Source organism: Mauremys mutica, chromosome 1, assembly GCF_020497125.1.
Source record: "Mauremys mutica isolate MM-2020 ecotype Southern chromosome 1, ASM2049712v1, whole genome shotgun sequence".
Taxonomy (NCBI): domain Eukaryota; kingdom Metazoa; phylum Chordata; order Testudines; family Geoemydidae; genus Mauremys; species Mauremys mutica.
The window spans coordinates 68419733-68443018 of NC_059072.1; the positions used below are offsets into that span (position 1 = coordinate 68419733).

Consider the following 23286-nt stretch of genomic DNA (forward strand, 5'->3'; position numbering starts at 1 on the left):
CTGTAGATCTTGCCACTGACATTTCTACCCTTTAGATGCTTTGATTAGGAGATGCAGTTGAGAGAGGAGGTCTGCTGTGACGTGACCATTATCTAGAGCACCGAGCAGGGATTCATTTTAATCCGATGACTGACTTTCATGCTATGGTCCCCGTGCCCTGTAGCTTGCTGATTCCCAGTAAGGAGAAGTGAGAGTGAATAAATAGCATACCAGAGACCTTTGCATGCTTCTGTTAGGAAGTAAAGGTGGTTATATTTCCAGAGAGCCAGTCCTGCACCGTACTCAGGCTAAATTCCCATTGAGCCACTGGCAGTTCTGGCTGAGTAAGGACTGCAAGCTCAGGCTTTTTTGTGTTACAGCTGTGCTGGTCTTCCCCCCTCTTTTGGGAATGGTCCCTCTACATATAATTTGTTCAGCAACTCCTAGGGAGAGATGCTGAGTGTTTGCAGCTCCTGTGGAAGTAGGAATTACCATTTTTTCACCTTATATTTCCCAGTGATGTCCAGGGGAGCTGAGGGTACTCATAATCGGTGCTCTGATCTTAAAATTAAGGAAAGGAATAATTAGGAAAATCGGCAAAGGGATGACAGAGAAAACGCAAAAACAAGAGAAGGGAGACTTTTTTTTTTTTTTAAGATTTTTCTAAATCAGGATATCACTGAGACACTTCCAAGGGAAGTTTCACTGATTCAGCCAGCCTACTCTATCATAATATATTCTGGGAGAGAATGTAAGTTTTATCATTCAGATAGGTTTCCAAAGCAGTTTTATCCTAATAAAATGCAGGCTATTTACTCAATAGTGCTTACATGACAAGAGTGAACTACTTGCTGGGTATATTATCATGTTAGTTTAATCATATTTTAAGCTGAATGAAACATTCAGTCTGTATGCTTACAGCTAAACACTCTAGTAGGTATAGCATAGATGATTAAAATGCATCTTTATATAGTTATTCCTTTATTATGAAAACAACTGTGCATCACTTCCAACATATAAGAAGTGTCTTTGCACGGCTAGGGATTGGACAAGTTGAAAGAATAATCTTTCAATTGCATCATCAAGTAAAACATAATAGAAAGCTCACCTGTAGAAAATAGGTCTGTTTAATAAATTCTTTCGGTACCAAAGTAAAATATGTTTATATAACAGAGCCTCCTTACCTATTTTTTAAAAATAGCATTTTGTGCATTACAATAGGACTTAAGTTTGTACTGTTGTTACTTCTGTGATTTGCATTTTATTCAGAAAGCTTGAAGCAATCTTTTAGGGCCTGATTAGGCTGTCACTTTACTCTGTTCACTTCAGCTGAGTTACTGCATATTTGGTTCTAGTCTATGCTTAAAAGTTTGGTTTACATGGCTAAGTCTGTCAGGGGTATGAAAAATCTACACCCCTGAGCGATGTAGCTATGTTGACCTAACCCCCAGTGTACACAGAAGAATGCTTCCATCACCCTAGCTACCATTACTCAGGGAGGTGTTCCTACACCAGTGGAAAAAACACATCTGTCAGCATAGGCTGTGTCTACACTGAGGGTTTATGCTGGCATAGCTACATAGAGCCCTGCAAATCAGCAAATATCTGATTTATATCTGCGGACCATGTTTGTGGATCGCGGATCGGCTGCAGATACAAATTTTGTAGCTGCACACGGCTCTATAGACATGGCTACCAATGTTATTGAGAGTGGAAGCTGTTTTCGCATAACAATAGATGTTTTATTGTTATTATTTATTTTATTGCTGTAGTTCCTAGTAGCCCTGGTCATCAATTAGGACCTTGTTGTGGTTGGCGCTGCAAAAACAGAACAAAAAGAGGGTCCCTACCCCAAAGATAATACAATCTAAGTAATAAAGAAAGCGGGACTGACTTCCTGATAGTTACGTTACCGGGCTCCCAGAATTTATTTATTTTTAAGCTGTATGTCATTGAAAACCTTAGTTACAGATTCGCTCTCTCTAAACATAATATTTTCTTTGATATTGCCTGCTGAGCAAAGAGTTTACATGAGGGGATAGTAGGCCAAAAAAGTAAGGAAGACAGAAAAAGAAGCCCCCCAATTCAATTATGTCAACATTCCCCTTATTAAAACTTGCTTTTGTTGCTGATCATTTTAAACGGACTGATGTTAGAATCCTAGGGCGGGTTAGCGTTACAATTGTGTGATTTGTCATCAAACCAAAGTAAAATGGCATTTTTGCAGAGCTCAGTTGTAGAAAAGGATTCCGCCTCTTACCTGATTAAGGACTGTGGCTGAAGTAATCAGCGTTCTTCTAGTTTGTTCAGAATCTTTGGTTCTATAACAAAATGAAATGTTGAAAAGGAATTCACTTTATTACATAAATAAATGAAAAAGACAAAGTTCACATAATTATCTCACTTCTGAACATTTTAGCTTTGTTGAAAATAATTAAAGGAAACTTAAATATACAATATAATATTTCAAAAGAGTAATTGTAGCACAGTTATAATACTTTTGCACCAAGTATGATCAAGTATTTACAGTCAAATGTTTGTTAGAAGCAAGATAGTTTGACACACAATTATATAATATATAGTACTCTACTCTCATAGCATGATAATTCAGATCATGAATCATTCTCTACTGTAAATACACTTCATTGACCTAATTATATTGGGCCAGATTCTCAGCTTGTGGAAAGTACTATGATGCCACTGAAGTAAATGAAATGATGATTATTTATAGCAGTTTAGGACCCTGATCATTTGTGTTTGGTTTAATAGAATATGTATTTTAAAACTGTAACCAAAACTTGTTATAATTTCAGGTGTTTAATAGAAGTACTGCATTTCTTTTTGAAATGTCACAAGCTTAATGACTCACTGTTATATATATATATATATATATATATATATATATATATATATATATATATATATATATATTCTAAACAATGGGGTGTCTGTTCAAAATGTGTTCATGCAAAGTAGTAATTTGCTTTTTGATTAATAACCTGCTTTTCAAACGAAATATGTATAGCTGTTTCATAAGTCTAAAAGTTAGACCAATTTCTGCTATAGCATATGATAACATAGCTTCTCTTAAGTTATATGGGATCTTGATGTTCCAGTAGACCTTTGCATGAACTTTTTGACATCCTTATATTTGATTGAAAAGTATAGCAACCTCATTGGAGTAGTGGTTGTTGTAAAAGGACTGTAGACATAATTTTTCACTCATGTATGTGAGGGGAATCGCTCTGGTTAACTGTGCGACTTCACAAGCACAACGAGGCTTTTGTAGATGGTTTTACTGTTTTGGTTTTTTTTGCCCCCCCCTCCCCCCCCGTTAGATAGAGGAGGAAGTCAGTACACTTACTTTTTGAGTCCACAGATGAAAGCGGTAAATCAGTCAGAAATATTGGCAGTACTATGAAAATGTTAACTTTCTCACTGAAGTTATTGTACCTTTAATACAATGCTAAAATGAAAGTGAAATGATACAAAAATATTTTTGTATCATTTCAATCATGCACTGTAATTTATTGGCAGTATGCAACAAACATTAATGCATAGTTTCTGCAGAATGTTATAACTACTGAGGTGATTATTTAACTTCTGCATAAATGAAATGAAATCAATTCCTTACCACTTTCAGACAAAACAAACACATTGATTCCTCTTTCTTATAGCAACCAAGATGTCAAAATAGACGAGTTGTTGAGGAAACGCATGTCTTCCCTTTAATAGATGAGATGGAATTAAAATACCTGCAAATTACTGTCATGGGGATGCTGAATAGACAAGCTTTCATTCCTGGAAGTATAACTTTTGATGGTGATATTTCTGGGAATTATAAGATAAAAATGTCAGTGCCCAAGGAAGGTATGTAGAGAGAGAGGTGGCAAAACATCCGAGCTATTCTATGATCTCTGTACGCTAGAGAAATTCTGTATGTTTATGTCATTTCTTTGTTCTTTAGGAGAAAATGTATACATTGTCTTGTATACATATTCAGTTTAATCTTCAGGGATCAGAGAAATTTCAACTGTTTTTTTCTAGTATAACATAGGAGTCCAGATCCTGTGGTGATGGGCACCTTTTAAATGCATGTATTGTTTTATTATTATTGGTAAAGTTTGGCATATTTACAATAGTGTATTGAATGTAATGAAATATACAGTAATGCACATCTTGCTATTTAAAAAAAAACACGATACAGAATTTATCAGTATTTTTTATTAGACTAAGAGATTTTCCATTCCCTTAAAGATTTAATTGATACACTCTCAACATTCTTTAGATGCTAGTCTGTTGAAACAGTGTTTCCTCATTTAGACATCATCGGAATGAGTGTAAAATTCCCTGAGTTTGCATTTACCCATGGGTCTGAGCTCATTAAAATTGTTAATTAGAGAAGAAAGTTCATTAGTCCTAGCTTTACTAACAACGAGCTCAAGTCCTGCCTTCCATGTTAACTCAAAGTTCCTTTTGACTTTCTTGAGTATTGTAGGTGTTAAAAGAATTCAGAATCAGGCCCATTTTAAGCAAGTGGACTAAATGAGGCAAAGTAAATTTCTTTATTGGACAAATTCTGCTCTGTTAAGGTGATGTAAATCCAGAGTAATGCAACTGAAGTCAATAGAGTTTATCTGGGTTATTATTGGTGTAACTGAGAGAAACACTTAACCCAATATTTGGCTAATTTATGCATAAATCTGGATTTACTAACCCCTCATTAACAATGAGATGAGAAAGCCACAATACAGTGAACTCCTTCCAAAATATTCAGTAATTTGTAACCAAATAAGACTTTGATTTTTGGATGAAAGACTGATAACAAAAGTCTGACTGACATAAGAGGTGCCAACCTTTTACAAGATTAGCTGTTATGAAAATCGGTCATAATCTCATTGTGAAACATATTTTACATGACTGCATATTTGTTTATTTGAAAAGTAACATATTAAGCTTAATACTATTATGGTAAGAAAAAAGTGTCATAAAATTGCCAATAACTTAATTCTGTGTTGTTCTTATAAATGCTCTAAACCAAAAGGTGAAAAAGCTCAGTCAGTAAATACACATTTTAATTTTTAAGGTACTTATCTTATTTTTGCTCCATCAGAATTACAGAAAATCATGTTGTAGAATACTACTCTATTTTAAGTTGAAAAGATTACAAGGGCTTTCCACTGTCTTTATTGGATCAAATAGATATCCACCACAAAAACCTCTTACCTTATTGTTAAGATTTCTCAAGGGCATTTCCCATCAACACATTCTTTAAAAATCCGGAAAATGACTAGTTAAGGAACTGTTAGCATTCAAACCAGCCACATATGTCCTGTCTTTAAAATCACATAACCAGTCAATATTCATATTACTATTTGACATGCCATGACACCATACTGCCATTCCACTCATAATCCATACATGTAAAATATAAAGCATACCCTGAAAATGTAAACGTAGGTTCTGTTCCTTCAAAGAGACCAACATTGGTGGATTTTTCCCTGAATGTAGGTGTAAGGGTCTGTGCACAAGTGTCCCTTTGCAGGATCGGGATCTAAGTCTATACAGTTTCAAAGAAAAGACACTTGTATGTGTGGCATTATTAAAATGTATAGGTCTCGTGTACAGCATATTTCAAATGCCTTTTATTCTTTAAGATATTTCTAAGAGATCATCTGTCACCTCTTAAGTTGATTGTTTTTCTTTCATTAAATTTATTGGGAAAAGACTGAAAAACATCCTTACTTGTAGAGGTTGAATTGCTTGCTTAGGTATGTAAACTTGCAAAGCCCACATAAACAGAATGCGTCTGATTGGACTTCTGTAGTTACAACACTAATAGATTGTTGTGTGATTCAGAGAGCTACACGCAATTAATACACAAATAATCAGCAGTGGAAAATAATGATCCTCTGGGGTCTGCTAAGTGAACATATATTATTATGTCCAAAGAAAGGCAGTTTTCTTATCAGTATTTGAAACCACAGTGAGATCCCTGACGGTCATTAAATCCTAGATTTAACTGAAGACCGTGCTTATTTGTTTTACATTGCAAACCAATATTGGTTACATTTTTCATATATTGCTGAACAAAACTCTGGTGGCAGAACACAAAGTAAAAACAGAAGGGAGAGTATTTTACTGAATATCAGTGTGATGTCTGTAAAGTTGTTTCTAGCAAATTTGTGTCTCATTATATTACATGGATTGCATTATAGAACATGTGGAGAGAATTTATGCCAAGAACAACTACATCAAAGCAGAGCTATTAGGATTAGAAGTATGTAGTACATGGATTGTGCTTTGCTGCTGCTAAGAGTTTAGTTGTGTTTATTTTGGTAAACTACCATATTCTAGCAATATCATGTAATATGTCCATGACTCAAGCGCTGCACATAATAAGTCAGTAATGTCTTTTTTTTTTACTTTTTGTTTGTGTTCCAGATTTCTTGGTGTTACCCAGTTTTCTCCTACTCATGCCAGAAAAGCCTTTCCTTGCTTTGATGAGCCCATCTACAAGGCCACTTTCAAAATCAGCATCAAGCATCAAGCAACCTATTTATCTTTGTCCAATATGCCAGTGGAAACTTCTGTTTTTGAAGAAGATGGATGGGTTACGGATCACTTTTCGCAGACCCCTCTCATGTCCACGTATTACCTGGCCTGGGCAGTGTGCAACTTTACATACCGGGAGACTACCACTAAGAATGGGGTTGTAGTAAGTATATTTAATGCTACACCTTTGGGTTCTGCATTGTTTTTAGAAAATTCTTTCTTTTTGTAAGGAAACATGATACCAGCAGTGCTTAGAGTACTTGCTTATTTAACACTTATAAAGTTTCTTGTTTATTTCAGAATGATGAGCCTTTGCTCTGTTTTTAGCTTTTCCTGATGTTTTGGCATGTCTGATACATTTCAGAATATGCTACCTCACCAGGACAAGTTTCCTGAGAAGACTTAAACCTGTAAGCACATTACTGTATTTAGGCTTAATTTTTTTTCTGAAGTTTTCTTTTTGAACTTTTCTCTGGCCTTTTCAATTTAACAATCATTGAGCAATGTACAGACAGTGTGCAATAATACTGATGTAGTTCCAATGACCATCCTTCAGTACTGATGCATAGTTTGGTATGCTGTTCGCGGACACAAAGTTGTGGAAATGCACTTTCCTGCTTAGATCTCTTGCTTAGAAGCGTGACTTTTCCTGCATGCCTCACTTGGAGTCTCAGGTTGAAGGAAACAGTTCCGAGAGTTGTGATTTCTGATTATGACACGGTTGCTTGAGCTGCTGCCTTTTTAAAAAAAAAATCCTTTAAGTCAGTTTTGTTTTTGTTTACAAATATCAAGTACAGCAGAATTGTATCACAAGCCAAAATATACATGAGAAATTCTGTCAGCTAAATCGATTTCAAAATACTGTCAATTTAGATTTTCTGTTGGATTTGCAGAAAAATTGTTCACTCTTGCCAAACTAATCTGCATAACAAAAATAGATTCAGCGTTTAAAAAAGAGGGCTAGATTGGGGGGTGAGCGCCACTCACAGTCTATGGGGCTCAGGTCGGGAGGCCTGAGGAAGGGGAGTACTGCCACCCCAAGGATGGCATGGCAGGGGGGGACATGGGCCTGCCCAACTCCCCCACATCCCAACCCAAGGCCCTAACAGTGGCGGAGTGATCCACCACTGGGTTAGTGGGGATCCTCCCACAACACGCTGACCCTGTATCAGGACAGCTCTCGACCAGACTGTTGCTTGGTTTCCCTGGGCCGCTTCCTGTTCTTCCCTTTGGGTGTACTTGTGTCCAGGGGTCATCCTCAGTCTCCCTGGAATACACTGCCAAGGGTAGCAGCAGCAGTTCCTCAGGTTCGGGAGTGACAGGGCTCCCTGGAAGCTCATGCTGGTCTCTGGGGCAGCAATGGTTCTCCTTGGTGTCCCACTCCAGCAGCAGGGAAGAAGCATGTGTCTCCTTCGGCAGCTCCCTCCTCAATGAGCTGCTCGGCCAGCCTTTTATACTTACCCTTCCTGTTCCACCCCTCTGCTTCCAGTATGTGGTGCGTGGCCTTCCTGGTTCCACCCAACAGATGGCTTGCAGCATTCCCTCCGCGTCTGCGGGAGGCCATGCCTCCTCGCTACAGCACCCTTGTTGGCAGTCCCAGCAGAGAGGACAAGGACTGAATAGCCAGGTATGCTGAGATACTCTCTCAGCCCAGAGGATGGTTCCACCTGTTCAATGTTTTTTCTCTTGCGCTCGTCATTTATACTGCACCCATTTCTGTGGTATCTTAGTGCTTCAGAAGTGAGCAGACCCGAGGGACTGATTTACACTGAATAATTCATTAAATAAATTTAGATTCTTTTTCAGCTTAAGTAATATATGAGAGCTTGAGCACCTTCAGTTTATTTTTATTCATACTCATTGAATGAATGTTTCTGCATTTTTATGGTGTGGAATGATTGCAAATATTTCAGATTTGAGATGTATTATTTCTATGTGATTGCTAAAATAAGCGGTGTTATTGTTTCTATACCCTCAAATTTAAAGAGTGCACAGGCACATCCAGGGTGGATTTAACATTTGTTTTTCCCAAACACTGGCACATGCAAATTTGAAAGTTTCTCTTCACAACAATTTGCCAGTAAAATAGAGTCACTGAATGTTAATAGAAACTGTGCACAAAAGCGTGACCAAAGCAAATTCACATACAAACATGAATGGATAGTCAAGGATATTCACCAAGTGCTAGTGTTGAAGCACTTTCCCAATTTAAGGAATCTTGCTTCAACTGGTGCAACTTATGTGGTAGTTTTTCTGTGGATAAATAAAGAACTTCACTCCTCAACTTCACTCCTCAAGTACTGTCAGTCCGACATTTTATTGAATTCAATTTCAATTCACAAAACGTTTGAAAAAATATTATGTCTTTTGTGACTTGACAGCTTTCAAATTAATAAGATGCCTCTTCTGTTCTTATGGATCAGTCTTGCTGTACTGAACACTTTCTGGTTAGGATCAAGGGCAATTAAAACTCCCTAAGGAATAAAAGTTACATTAACAGCTGGCTTCATACTAAAAAAGGGATTAAGGATTCGTAGTTGAACCTCCCTCTGAAAGAATGACATTCCAATATCCAAATGCCTTTCAAGCCAGGTCAATGCACATGGCCTGATAATGGATTCCATCACAGGTTTTAATTTAATTTTAAATAGAAATTAACTTTGAGTAGCTAAAATAGCCCATTCCTAAACAATAAAATGAAAATTGTTACTAATTATGAAATGTCACTTATTACATACACACACTCACATATTTAGTCATCGTTATACATTACAAAGACTAATATGCATTTGAAAACAAGGAATCAAGGGAAGCCAGGCTTTCAGGAGCACAGTTCAGTCCATGTGAGTAATTAGCATAAAAGTTCAGTCCACATGAGGCCTGACCAGAGTCCATTCCAGAGCACATTCTTCAGAAACAAAGTCATCTCTTTGGGTGTTATAAGGCTGTATGATATAGTGATTGCATGCTGTGAGCCTTGCAAGGAAAAATACAGAAATTGTGGAGTTTCTTTTGAACCATAGTGAGGCCCTTTCTCTTCTTCCGCTTAAGTGTATAATCCAGAAAAATCCACTAGAACAGGAGTAGGCAACCTATGGCACGTGTGCTGCCTTCGGCACGCGAGCTGATTTTCAGTGGCACTCACACTGCCTGGGTCCTGGCCACAGTCCGGGGGGGGGCTCTGCATTTTAATTTAATTTTAAATGAAGCTTCTTAAACATTTTTAAAACCTTATTTACTTTACATACAACAATAGTTTAGTTATATATTATAGACTTATAGAAAGAGACCTTCTCAACACGTTAAAATATATTACTGGCACACGAAACCTTAAATTATAGTGAATAAATGAAGATTCGGCACACCACTTCTGAAAGGTTGCCAACTCCTGCACTAGAACAACCTTTAAACATTACATTTTCCACATACCTTGTTACTGTCTGAATTTTGTTAGATAATTATACACTTCTGGCTGGAAATTAGAATAAATTTTTTAGCCATCAGAGCCATGAGGTTCTGGAAAGCCTCCCAATTGGCATTGTGGGAGCAAACAACTTCATTACTTTTAAGAGAGTGCCGGACAAATTTATGAGTAGGAATGTGTGATGGGATTGCTTGTGAAGATGAGGGAAGGGCTGTGCAGCCCTGAGGGTCCCTTCTGGTTTATGTCTAATGTTCCTAAAAATTTCATGCTTCAAGGTTTTAGCTGGTCAGGAAGGGATCAGAAATGACTAATGCTCTAAGGTGGCACTGACCATTCTTTTTCTCAGGTGTTTGGCTGGCTGAATCTTGCTCACATGCTCAGGGTCTAACTGATGGCCATATGTGGAGTTGGGAAGGAATTTTCCCTCAATTCAGATTTGCAGTGACCATTTTTGCTTTCCTCTGCAGCATGGGATGTGGGTCACTTGCCAGGATCATCTCACTTAATGAGTTCCCTGCCACAGTAGGGGCCTTGGACACTGGTGCACCTCAGTCCCTTCTATTCTCTGCCTGTAACACGCAATAATTTAATCTCCTGAGGACTGTAATACCTTGGTCTAATTTCAGTGTTGGATTTAGTGTGTGGGTGCTGGATGGTGTTGGTGGCTTGTGATACACAGGCCTAGATGATCTAGTGGTCCTTTCTGGCCTTAAACTCTCTGACTCTATAACTATAATTCTCACAATATCAAATATACACCACTTACCATTTTTAAGGGGAAAATCGTGAGGTCTATTCAGGGCCATATTGCACCATCCCTGACATTCCCATAAGTCCCTCCCTTCTTCGTTTTTGTCTTGACCCATCCCCTCAGTTCCTTGCCACTTCTTTTTCTTCTCTCTCATCCCTGTCATATTCTTTCTTTCTTCTGGCCACCTTCCCACTCCCCTTCACACTCTCCTGTGCCACCTTCTCCCCAGCCCTCTCTTTTTCTGTTCTTCCTCCTCAGTCAGATAGACATAGAAACACACTCCCTCCTGCATGCCACTCCCCAGTCGTACTCCACTGACTTCCTTTCTCACTTCTCTCTGCCAGCTTCTTGCCCTTCACTCCAAGTGGAGGGGATGGGTAATTGTCTACAGACCGGGAGGTATTAGCTGGGGATATGGGTTTCTTTACAGCCGGGAAGGGAAGGTACTGGGATGTTTTTCTTCCACCCTGTTTGCTCATGAAGAGTGGGTGGAGTCAGGGGCGCTGGAACAGGGCAGGCCAGGGGGCCAGGGCCTCATCACTTTTAAAAGTGACCACCAGATCATTTGCTGGCTATAAGGGTGAGCGACAAGGGGAAAGAGGTGGAGAGGAGCGAGCAGAAGGTGGAGCCTCTGGGGAAGAAATGGCCTGGGAGCAGAGCCTCAGAGGGAAGCAGGGGCGGGGCCTTGGGAAGAAAGGGCAGCACAGGGGCTCGGGCTCAGGAGGAAGGGGCAGTGCAAGGGGGCAGAGCTATGGTTCGGGGGCTGGTGGGCCTTCCCATTTTAAGGAGTTTCTGTCGCCCCTGGGTGGAGTACAGCCTAGTGGCTTACAAGTGCTTGAGTGACTGCTGCTCACAGGGGGACTGGGTATGGAGAGGAGCAGAGTGAGGAAAGAATGCAACTGGAATAGGGGAGAAGGCACTAGATAAATAGGAGCAGCACTGGGGAAGATAGGGAGAGAGAAGAGCAGTAGGAAGCAGGTGGGGATCTGACTAGTCAGTGAGAGTAGAGAGAAGAACAGCTGTGGGAGTGAGTTCAGCCAGGAGAAAGGAGTATGGCTTTTTTTGTTGTTGCCCCCACTCCCTTTCCACAACTATTCTGTTGTGGATCCTGACCAACAGGTTGGCTGAGGGGACAATATGAGGTGTGAGCAGAGGTGACACATCGTGGGGGCATGCAGGGTCAAGTGCCCCTCCCAGCATGGGGAGGGACCAGTTGTCTATGGGCATTGCCATGGCTTTGGGCAGAGAGGTTGCAGTTCTGCACTCTGAAGTAAACTCTGCTGGATTGCTATTTGGCTTCAAGTGTAAAGTATTTCACTGTCCTCTTAGTGACACCAGCTATGGAGCATCAGCAAAGAGCAATTTCACCTGACAGAAAACTGCTATCTAGGTAAGAAAATTTGAGATGAGGCATGCTGAAAACAAATGCTGCCCTGCTCTTGGGTTGTGCTACCACACTGTATTACTGCCACTAGCTATAAAATAAACTATCGGTTAGTCACAGACATTATTTCAATCATACTGTATTATTCATAAACAACAAATAATGCCACCTTAATAAGGTATCCAGCATATGTCCTGCTTTCCCACGGGTTACTATGTTAGTCATTAGCAGTTAGGAAAAAAACAGTACTCTAAACGGAACCCCATATCTATGGCATCGTAAAATTCAATGTTTAACTTTCCAATGCATATAACAGGAATTCCTTTAGATTTTAAAAATGTTAATATTTTTATATAATAGCAATAATGACCTCAGGGTCAGGCATTTCCTATCAATTAATGACTTGCCATGGTTAAAGGCCTGAGGCTTTGCCTTAGGCCCTCATCTCCAGCTGGCAGTTATTAACCCCCAGAAAATATCCTCTCCATCAGAGACTATTGCTTTGATAATGATAAATAAATAATAGAACAAATGATATTTCATGGGTGAGAAAATCAGTTACAGCAGAGAAATCCAATGGGTTGTCAACAATAGAGCTTGGCCTGAACCAAAACCTCAGATTTACCCCTTCCTTGAATTTTGTTCAGTTCTTGACCTGAACTTTACCTCTTAGGCCCATATTTAAACAAAAAATAAACTTTAGTTAGCTCATCCCTAACCAGTGGGAGGCCACATGTGTATCAGATAAACATATAAGTAGGGCCCTTGCAAATTCACAGCCATGAAAAATGTGTCACGTACTGTGAAATCTGGTTTCCCCCCGTAAAATCTCGTCTCTTGTGTACTTTTACCCTATACTATACAGATTTCACAGAGGAGACCAGCGTTTCTCAAATTGGGGCTCCTGATGCAAAAGGGAGATGCGGGGGTGTGTGTCACAAGGTTATTTTAAGCGGGTCACGGTATTGCCACCCTTACTTCTGCACTGCTGCCTTCAGAGCTGGGCGGCTGGAGGGTGGTGGCTGCTGACTGACAGCCCAGCTCTGCAAGCAGCAGCACAGAAATAAGGGTGGCAATATTATCCTATGCCATCCTTACTTCTGCACTGTGCTGGTGGCGGCAGCTCTGCCTTCAGAGCTGGGCTCCCAGCCAGCAGCCGCTGCTCTCCAGCTGCCCAGCTCTGAAGGCAGTCCACCATCAGCAGCGGCGCAGAAGTAAGGGTAGCAGTACCACAACCCCCCTACAATAACTTTGCGACCCTTTTTGGGTCATGACCCCTACAATTACAACACTGTGTAATTTTAAATAGCTAAAATCATGACATTTACAATTTTAAAAAACCCATGACTGTGAAATTGATCTAAATGGACCATAAATTTGGTAGGGCCCTACATATAAGCCAGGTATCTCTGTAAGGTACCAGATTGATTTCTGAAAGTTGATAGCCTTGTAGATTTTAAATCGTAATCTTCCCATGTACTAGGGCACTAATAGACCTGTGGTAGTATATTTGTTTATTCATTGGTCTTCAAAAAATGTTTTTTTCCCAAAAGTCTTTCATTAGAAACCAAAAATTTTATAAGGACTGTGCTTAATAAACTTTTGTAAGCATGGCACTTATAAAGTAATATTGAACTAAAAATATACACACAGGTCCTTGTGTCTTTTTACTGATTAATACTGAGTGACTGTAAAACAACAATAAAAAGAGACTGATGCTGCATACACTTTTTGCCAGGTGTAGTACTTACTTCCGTAAGTAGTTCTGTTAACTTAAATGGGATAGAGCCCTAAGACATTAACACAAGGAATTGTAATCCTAGAAACTTTACCACATCCAACTTTGTCCACTGTTTTATTTCATGCAGGTATATTGAAAAAAGACTGTTAGTACATTAATTTTTAACTAAGAAATGGGCTAAAAAAATTCCCAAGCCATGAACAAACAGAAACCTCTGATCAGCACCCATGTTAAACTGAATAAGCAAGGGCACCCTTTAAAAAAACATAAATTGCAAACTTGTAATCTATTGTTATTGATCTCTGCTTGAATTTGCAAGTTGAATGCACCAGGAAAATACTGTACACGTATAGTGCTTACTGTTTTAAAAAATCTCCTGGGTCAGCATTTGTGGCACATGCAGTATTTAAATGTGAAATTTATTTTATTAACATAAATTCTCTGCTGCTTTCTGAAATGAATGTCATTGAATAGAAAGACTTATGAAAAGGAAACTGTGAAATTCCTTTTTTTTTTTTTTGGCAGCCAAGACCAGTTGCTCTGTGGGATACATAAGGTATGTTGCATTAAATCCTGTAGCCATGCAAACAGTAGCAAGAAAAGTATGTGACAAACACAGATCGGCTTCCCATTTCAGGGTAAGCTGTATCTTTACAACTGGCCCTTAATAAGGGGTGGCATGTGGCACACCACCACCAGGAGCAGACCAGAGAATGGATTGAAACTCACCCACAATTCCTTCCCTATTTCCCCCTTCCTCTGTGGAGAGTGGAGTAAATTATTTCACCTCACTTAATGGAACAGTTTACTCCCCTCTGTGTACCTGGCCATCTACTCTGGCTGGTAAGTAGTGGGGGCGGAGCCAGGGCATCTTCCATTTCCCATCTTCTCCCTGTCCATTTACTTACAAAGTGTAGAAAAGAGTCTCTGTTTTCTCCACCTCTGGAGTCACAATCTGAGGAGGGAAGCAAGTGGGGGGCCTTATTCTCTGTTGTTCCACTGTGAAGCTGAATAAAGACTGTGACTGCAGCTAGGCAAAATTTTTCAACTGAACCAGTATTTGGTGAAAAACGCAGATTCAGTCACACTGAAATAGTTCATGAATTCACGTCAATTTAATTGAATTGTTTTGTTCAGAAAAAAATTCAGAAAATAATTAAATGCTTTGTTTCAACATTTCCAAAATGCTGAAAATGGTTTCAAATTTTTTCTTTGAAATTTCTTTTTGTTTAGAAATTTCCTTTTATTAAAAAAAAATTAAGACATTAAAAAAGCTCAAAATCAAAATGAAAATGTTTTATTTCAGGTCCAATACAATGTTTGTTGAACCCAAAAGGATTTTTTTCTACTTTTCAGTTTGCTGAAAATTTGAAAAAATTTGGTTTTGGGTTCAAACTGGATTTTTTTTTTGTCTTGATTTTTTTTTTCCCCTCAGAACTGACAGCAAACTGAAAAAAATCTATGATTTGCTCAGGCCCAGCTGTGAAAATATAGCTCTCAATAAAATGCAAGCATTCTGGCTGTGGGTGTATCATACTATGCCTTTTCTATACAGTGTCCCTTTATGCTTCCTTAGTTCTTTTAAATTCTACTGAAGTACCAAATTATTTGACATCACTCACTTATTATCTAAGGTCTCGATCCAGCTCCCACTGTAGTAACCTGAGTTTTGCTGTTGACATCAGTCAGAAATGGGTCAGGCTTTTAGCTAGATACATTACTCTAAAGGTTTCTGTATGAGCCAAACTCTTCCTTTAAAAGCAAAAGTGAAGCAAAACGTAATCTTTAGGAAAGATCTCACCCCAGGACAACATGAAGGTGAGCATATTCCTGCACCAGCCTGAACATCTGTCTGTCAAACCAACGTTATCCTGTGCACCTACAGCAACTTCATGGAATTGCTCAGGCAGGTGTCTTAGCTGACATCTATTTGAGTGACAGATACAGTATTTGTGAGGCAGGAGAGTGATGCGTGCTTTTATTTATTTATAAAGCAGTCTCTCCTCCAAAGTTTCAGTACGTTTTAAATAATACTTTTCATACAGGAATTGAGTGTACAGTATTTGTTTTTTGTAGCATGGCGTCAATGGTCCCTGGAGTTAGGGATGCATAATTATTTACATTCTAATGCCTTTTGAGCACTTGGGTTTCTGAAACAATCACTGTTCGGTCTAAATTCTAAGCTTGACTTCTGTCCAATGTGATTTTTTTTAAAGCTGTCTAGTTATTTTTTAGTACAAGTAGGATGAATATGTACATTTTCCTCTGAAGCTGTGCTTGGAAAGATTCTGCATTCAGTGGAAACATGCCTCTTTACACCGGCTGAGGAGCGTCTCCATTTTTATTATATATTTTATTTTATTGTTACAGATGCAACAGTATAGCTTTTGTAAACTCTGTGGTAAAATTCATCCATCTGGGAGGGCATCACAATGTAGCTACCTGTTTGCAGATCTTTATGTGCAGTCAGGCTGGCACAGCTTTTAATGAGTTCTTTCCTATCACAGCTGTACATTTCCAAAGTGCAGGGACAGTTGGTGGAATGGTTTGCAGATTCTCCCAGCTAGTGTAACTTAACCCTATATCTGAGGCTACACTTAAGTATGTTTTATTTACTCAGTGTAAACACTATGCAGCTGTGGAGAGAGAATAAGGGGAAAGGTGGCTCTGAGGTCTGTTTCAGTCTCTGGTGTAACAACAACTAAAGCCTCTGATGATCTGACAGAGTGCCATGCACTCTGCCCATCCCCTCACATCCATGGCATACCCCCTACACACAAGGTGGGGACAGGTGGTATAGAACTGGCTACACTGGCTTTGTTCCACCCAAGGAAAGGATTCTCCTGTGTCAGGGGGAATCCTAAGCTGCTCCTTTTAGGGTAGCTTTCTGGCTCCTTTGTGTTACTGAGAAAGCAGCCAGAACTGAGAATTGAGCCTGTTGTGTTCTTACTTGGAGCAGCATTATCTGAAGCAGGTTATGTTTCTGCTGAAAGACAAGGGGTTTAAAGTGTAACAAAAAAAAGTTATCCCACCATGGATTATCCTGAAAAATATTTGTCAACAAGTTATATATTGTAACTAATGTCAGATATTATTTAGTTTCTGGGTTGGAGACTTCATCAAATTATGTAGAGATTAGTTTAGATGAGGAGGATCTGTGTAACCTTTAACTTTACAGAGCTATAGTGTCACATTCATAAATCCTAGCCTCATGCCACAGAAAGTAGTAAATCCCATATTTTTAATAAATGAGCAGGTAGGGTAATATATATATACTGATCACTCCAAATACCACTGAAACCTGCCACAAGGTTTTAACACGGCAGTTCTTTCACAGCATTCAGCAGTGCTGTTTAGCAGTTTAGGACAGGATGTTAAGAATAATACCATATTCATTTGAAACAGCTCAGGGGATCTAGAAGGCAGAATGTAATTACCTAGATTGACATTTGGCTGGGACACCTCTGTAATCCTCTTCTTTTACAAAAAGTGCTGGGTAGTTTTAATGGCCATAACTGGGTGAAACCTCAGTTTGAGTTTTTATTCCAAAGACGGAAGCAACTGAATTAATACATGATGGGCATTAGCTCAAAGGACAGAGTTCCACCTATTGAATTATTAGCCCCACTTTCAGCACCATATATATGCTCCTTGGAGGTCTCCCATCTGTTTATTCATATACTACTCAACTACGTAGAGCTAACTGGATCACAGCACGTGGTTGAACAGCAGCAGCTCATGTCTTACTACATTTGTACTGAGGAGTGTTTCTACACACTTTAAATTTTATAGTGCTCTGGGGTGGATTGATAGTTTCTCTTTAAATACCAAGAACAAATGGGAGCCAATTTTATGTCTTTCAGAAAGTTGTCAGATTTTTTTTGTTTAACCCAAGTAATTGATATACAGTTATACAGTATCTAAATCAGATACCCAAATTAGTAATATTAATGCAAACTAAAGTGCATTGGTTCATTTACAGTAGCATATATAGAATATGTATACTACTAAATGTATATAATTTCTAATCAGCTCTACCTCACAGAAGGTGTAAAGGGCAACATTTCCCATTGAATGTATAAAATAACGTACCCTCCTGAAATGCAGTTTTGCTAAATAATTTTCAGACTATGGAAACTGAATAAGCAATGCCCAAAACTAGGTTTACCCTTTTTGACCAACCTATGTGTTTTTTCCCCCATGCATCCCCATTTGAAATGTGGTAGACATGCAGTTCTGGAGGTAGAAAATGGAATAATCTCAAAGAATATCAGATGAGTGTTTCAGCCCCCAATAGACTATATTTAAATCACCTTTCAGCAAATCCACCAGTAGACTTTTGCCCTTTATTAGAAACACTCCTATGAGCACATGCCCAAGTTGTGTATGCTGAACTCAAGGTTGCATTTATACAAAGGTATGTGTTTGCAAATCCCTGACTTGAATGAGCATTTTGTGTGTGCAGTTCTGGTTCATGCAAAAGTGTGCATATATTGTTGCACATACATTTTTTTTAAACATTCCTGTTATACTGGTTATTACTGAGAAATGAGGTCTTTGTTTATCTCTCTATATCGATTATATTTTTGGAAGACATAGCAGGTGCTCTTTTGGAACCTCATCCAGAAATAGTTTCTTTTCTCTAGCAGAGATTTAGTTAGAATTCCCAAAGTGGCTGTGTTTTTTAGTATGCTTTATCATGATCTGCTCTTTAACCCATGATCTGTGGAGCAGTATTTCATTCTCATGTTGAAAAAAGCCAGGGTATGGATTGTTTTGCTGAGAACTGGCTAGTATTTATTCTCAGGGATAAGGCAATTGGGCTCAATTGGAATTTTTGGCTGTTATATTTAGTTAATGGGAGCAGAAGATCTAAAATTATATTGTAATCTATGCATTGGGAAACAAATTGGTAACACATATTTTTTAGGTCTTAATGTAAAAAAATATCGTGAGATAGAGTAAACACTACTACATTTTTTACTGGAAAACAGAAAAAAAAACATCTGTGAGAGCACAGCAAGGGTGTATTGAAATGGTCATGCCAGGGCAGCAGAACAGTTGCTCGTCAGGGAGTACATGATGCATTGGTGTAGAAAAGCAAGTCTGAAATGCAACCAGAGGTCTTGCACATCAACTTGACCCATCCCTAGAGGAGAAATCATTCAACACTATGCATGAACACACCAGGGCACGTGGTCTAGACAATCTTCACAACCTCTGAGGATATGTAGTCCTGTATCAGTGATGTTGTGTCATGATGTAGCCCAACAATGTGCATGAGGAAGAGGATGGGGGGCAGACTTTTTAATGAAGAGTAGTGGCCCGGGATTAAGAAGCTGTTGAAAAATCTCAAAACTGATTTTGAAGCTCTTCAGTAGGTAGGACTTTCCTTTGACAGCTAGTAAAAGAAGTTGGTGAGGGCCCACTCTCAGAATTACTGGGAAAGAACTTTGTGAAACTCCCACTCGTATATACATGAAAGCTGCTTGAGCAGCAGAAAAAAAACAGAAAGCAAAAATATGTATGGAAATGAAGATTTGTAATTTGCATGGTTACAATAGGGCATATTATAACATTTGTCTTTACTACAAAATACTCCGATGACTCACACAGGGTTGAAGAATGATTATGCTACTGCAAAGTATTGTAAGGAAAAAAGGATTAGTGAATCATAATACAGCTGGTTATATGGAGATGCTAATTGTCATAGTTTTGATATTTATGTGTTGATGGGTAAAAAGACATATACAGAGCCCTGTATTATAGATACATATGTACTGTAATGGTACCAGATATGGGTGAGTGTTAAATTATTCAACCCATCCCCACGTTGAGGTTGCAGGATTGATGCTACTTTTTGGCACATATATGCTGAAATCCAGGAAGCAGCCACACTGGGACTTCGCTACAAGAACGATCTGCTGTAAAACATGTTTCTTTTCAGATACAGTGGGTCATATTCTAGCAATGGGCAAACCTACTGAAGTCTCGATGATTGGTTCTGGTAAACAATTCTAAGTTCAAGTGCTTATCCCTACTTTTTGAGCTCCGTCACCACAACTTTGACCCCTCCTTGCTGGTGATTCTTAGACTGATCCTGGGCTCTTTTCCTCTACTAGTACTGTGGCTGCCTCCCAACATCTGGTCTCTTGAACTGCTTCATGCTGACAGAGAGCTATGTGTTGATTACAACTCAAGCCCATTTAAGGGATTGTGATCTCTCTCTCTCTCTCTCTCTCTCTCTCACTTTATCCTGTCTCTCAAAGGTACCTCATCCTACTGTTTAACAATAAACCACCATCAACCATATTCACTAACTCTTTCCAAACACACACCCACCAATTGTGGACAAATTACTTATTTATTAATCCTGATTCTGCTGGCATGGCAGAAAAGTTTAGGACAAGTAGGGGAGTGGCAGTTGAATCTTCTGTTTTGTAATGGGGACTTTTTCAAATAACTTGGCAGGAATCACCAGCTTTGCTTGAGCTGGCCTGGCCAGTCAGTAGGTGATATTTAGGAGAGGCTCAAGGCCAGCCATCGCTACCATGGTAATATTGAAAATGAATCTCAGACAATTTCAGTATGTGGGCACAAGATCGTGAGTTAAGACTATAAAGGCAGCTGTGAACAGACTTTGTTAGTTAAGGGAATCCAAGTCACTGCTGTGTAAGCAGGTTCAAATCTATTAACTTCAGTGTTTCTGAGCCAACTTCTGCCATTGACAAATGTGACCCACATTATCAATCCTATATATACATGTTTTAGTCAGTATAACCTAACTATTATTTAGGGCTCATTCTTGCAGTCTTTACTCAAGCAGAATTCCCACCGAGTGTAAAATTGCATAATAAAAATATTAAGCAATTAAGAAAAAGTTTCGTTTGGATATTATTTGAATGTTTAATTACTTTAAAACTATTTTAGGAGGAGGGTAGGATAGAAATGATGGTTTCGTTAAAACCTCCAACCAATTATAAAAATATGCAATACATATTTGGAGTTTTCTGGCCTAAATTTTCGTGCCCAAATTTAAACTCCTTAAAGGGTTCTCATTTTCATAAATGCCCTCTGAAAGTCAGACCTCTTGAAGATGTCCCAACTGGGTCACCCAAAACCACTAATTGCTTTTGAAAATGTAGGCCTCTGATTTTATTTTCGTTGTTCTAAAAATCTTGAGATGCTTGGGCCAGATGGGCCAGTCTGGCTGGGTCTGAGCCGAGACTTGTGTATCATTTAATTACACTGCTCTATAGCCAAAATGCTTCTGAAATAAATGTAGTCAAACGTTACTAATTCTGGGTCACTGAGAACGAAAATGATGCTTAAAATTGTTGATTGGCTCTAGTTTTCAAGTTATGCTATTAGGTCAGTATATACGACCCTTGACTTGGGAATAGCGGAGGATAAGTGAGTTATAAAGGGAAGGGATCTCAATCTAAACCAGAAATGACTAAAATACATCTTTGACTGGATCTATGAATAAATCTATGACTGGGTTTGGACAGTACTTGCTTTTTAGGCAAAACAATGAATGATGCAATCTGAAGCTGGTATTGCATCATACATGATATGAATTGCATCATGTTATTCCTAGAAGGCATGTATGATTCAATCATAACGAAGCTTACATCACTCTGCTGAACAAATTGCCCTATATCAGCTCTAGAAATTGTACAGTGTCGTGCTCTCTTATTTGTCAGTGTTTGATTTTGCAAAGGGACACATTTCTGTTTAGCCAAAGTGAGCAGAGATGCCTCGTACTTGTGTGAACAGTGCAGATAACTTCTGCTATGTTTGTGGTGAAGTGACTTTTGCATCACAAAAGCGCAGTATAACCACTATGGTTAAGAAAGCCTATCACCTTTATTTTGGCTGCAAAATTGGAGAACAGGACAAGAGGTGGGCCCCACACATATGCTGCAATACTTGTGCAACAAATCTTCGCCAGTGGTTGAACAGGAAAAGGAAATCTATGCCTTTTGCAGTGCCAATGATTTGCAGAGAGCCAACAGATCATACCAGCAATTGTTACTTCTGCATGGTGCCTCCAGTTGGGAAAGGTGTGTCAAAGAAGAAAAAGTGGACTGTGCATTATCCAAACATTCCATCAGCTATACGCCCAGTACCCCACGGAGAAGGACTGCCGGTTCCTGATGCACCAGAATCATTCTCACTTGAGTCAGACGAGGAAGAGGAAGAGGATGAAACTTCTGGTCCTGAACCATCAATGTCACAGGACCCACATTTTCTCCCATCCTCCTCCTCTGAACCACACCTCATAACACAAGGTGAACTGAATGACCTTGTCAGGGATTTGGAACTACCCAAGAGTAAGGCAGAGCTGTTGGGCTCCAGACTACAGCAGTGGAATCTCCTGGCAGGTGATGTTAGGGTTTCCATGTTCCGTGACCGTCCAAAGGATCTTGTCCCATTCTTCTTCATGGAAGGTGATCTTGTAGCCTGCAACAACATCGATGGTATGATAGCAGCCCTCCACATCGTTCATGATCCAGATGAGTGGAGACTGTTCATTGATTCATCGAAGACGAGTCTTAAAGCTGTTTTACTGCATAATGGCAATGTTTTGCCATCAATTCCAGTTGGTCATGCAGTCCATATGAAGGAAACCTATGACAACATGAAACAACTTTTGAGGTGCATAAACTATGACCAACATCAGTGGCAGCTTTGTGGTGATTTGAAGATTGTTGCTCTCTTGCTTGGTCTGCAGACTGGATACACAAAGTACTGCTGTTTTCTCTGCGAATGGGATAGTCGTGCAAGAGATTCCCACTACATCAAGAAAGATTGGCCACTCCGACAGTCATTGGAGCCTGGGAGGAAAAGTGTTCAGCATCCACCACTTGTTGAATCAAGGAAGATTTTTGTTACCACCCTTACACATCAAGCTGGGTCTGATGAAGAACTTTGTCAAGGCCATTGACAAAACACAAGCAGCTTTCAAGTACCTCTGTGGAAAATTTCCAAGGTTAAGTGAAGCTAAGATAAAGGAAGGTGTCTTTGTTGGTCCTCAGATTCGTGAACTTCTTCGAGATGATGCATTTGACCATGCACTGCGTGGCAAGGGAAAGACGGCATGGAAAGCCTTCCAGTTAGTGGCAATAAATTTTCTCGGAAACAACAAGGCAAACAACTACAGGTTGTTGGTGGAAAACCTCCTCAAGGCATACAAAAGCCTTGGTTGCAACATGTCACTAAAGATACATTTTTTGCACTCTCATCTAGATTTTTTTCCACCGAACTGCGGAGCAATGAGCGACGAGCACGGCGAGCGATTTCACCAGGACATTGCAACAATGGAGAAACGCTATCAGGGCAAATGGAGCCCATCAATGCTTGCAGACTATTGCTGGACAGTGACAAGAGATGCTCCATTTAATGAATACAAGAGACAAGTCAAGAAGCGCCGAGTAGACACTGAATAG

At 39.3% G+C, this 23286-nt stretch overlaps 1 protein-coding gene across 1 annotated transcript in view; it reads left to right on the plus strand.

The window, feature by feature from the left end:
- TRHDE (thyrotropin releasing hormone degrading enzyme) overlaps positions 1-23286 on the plus strand; it is a 310994-nt gene that overhangs the window by 1390 nt on the left and 286318 nt on the right. The window contains exon 2 of the mRNA XM_045006363.1: positions 6424-6697. Within this exon, the coding sequence (XP_044862298.1) occupies positions 6424-6697 (274 nt within the window). The remainder of the gene's footprint in view (positions 1-6423; positions 6698-23286) is intronic.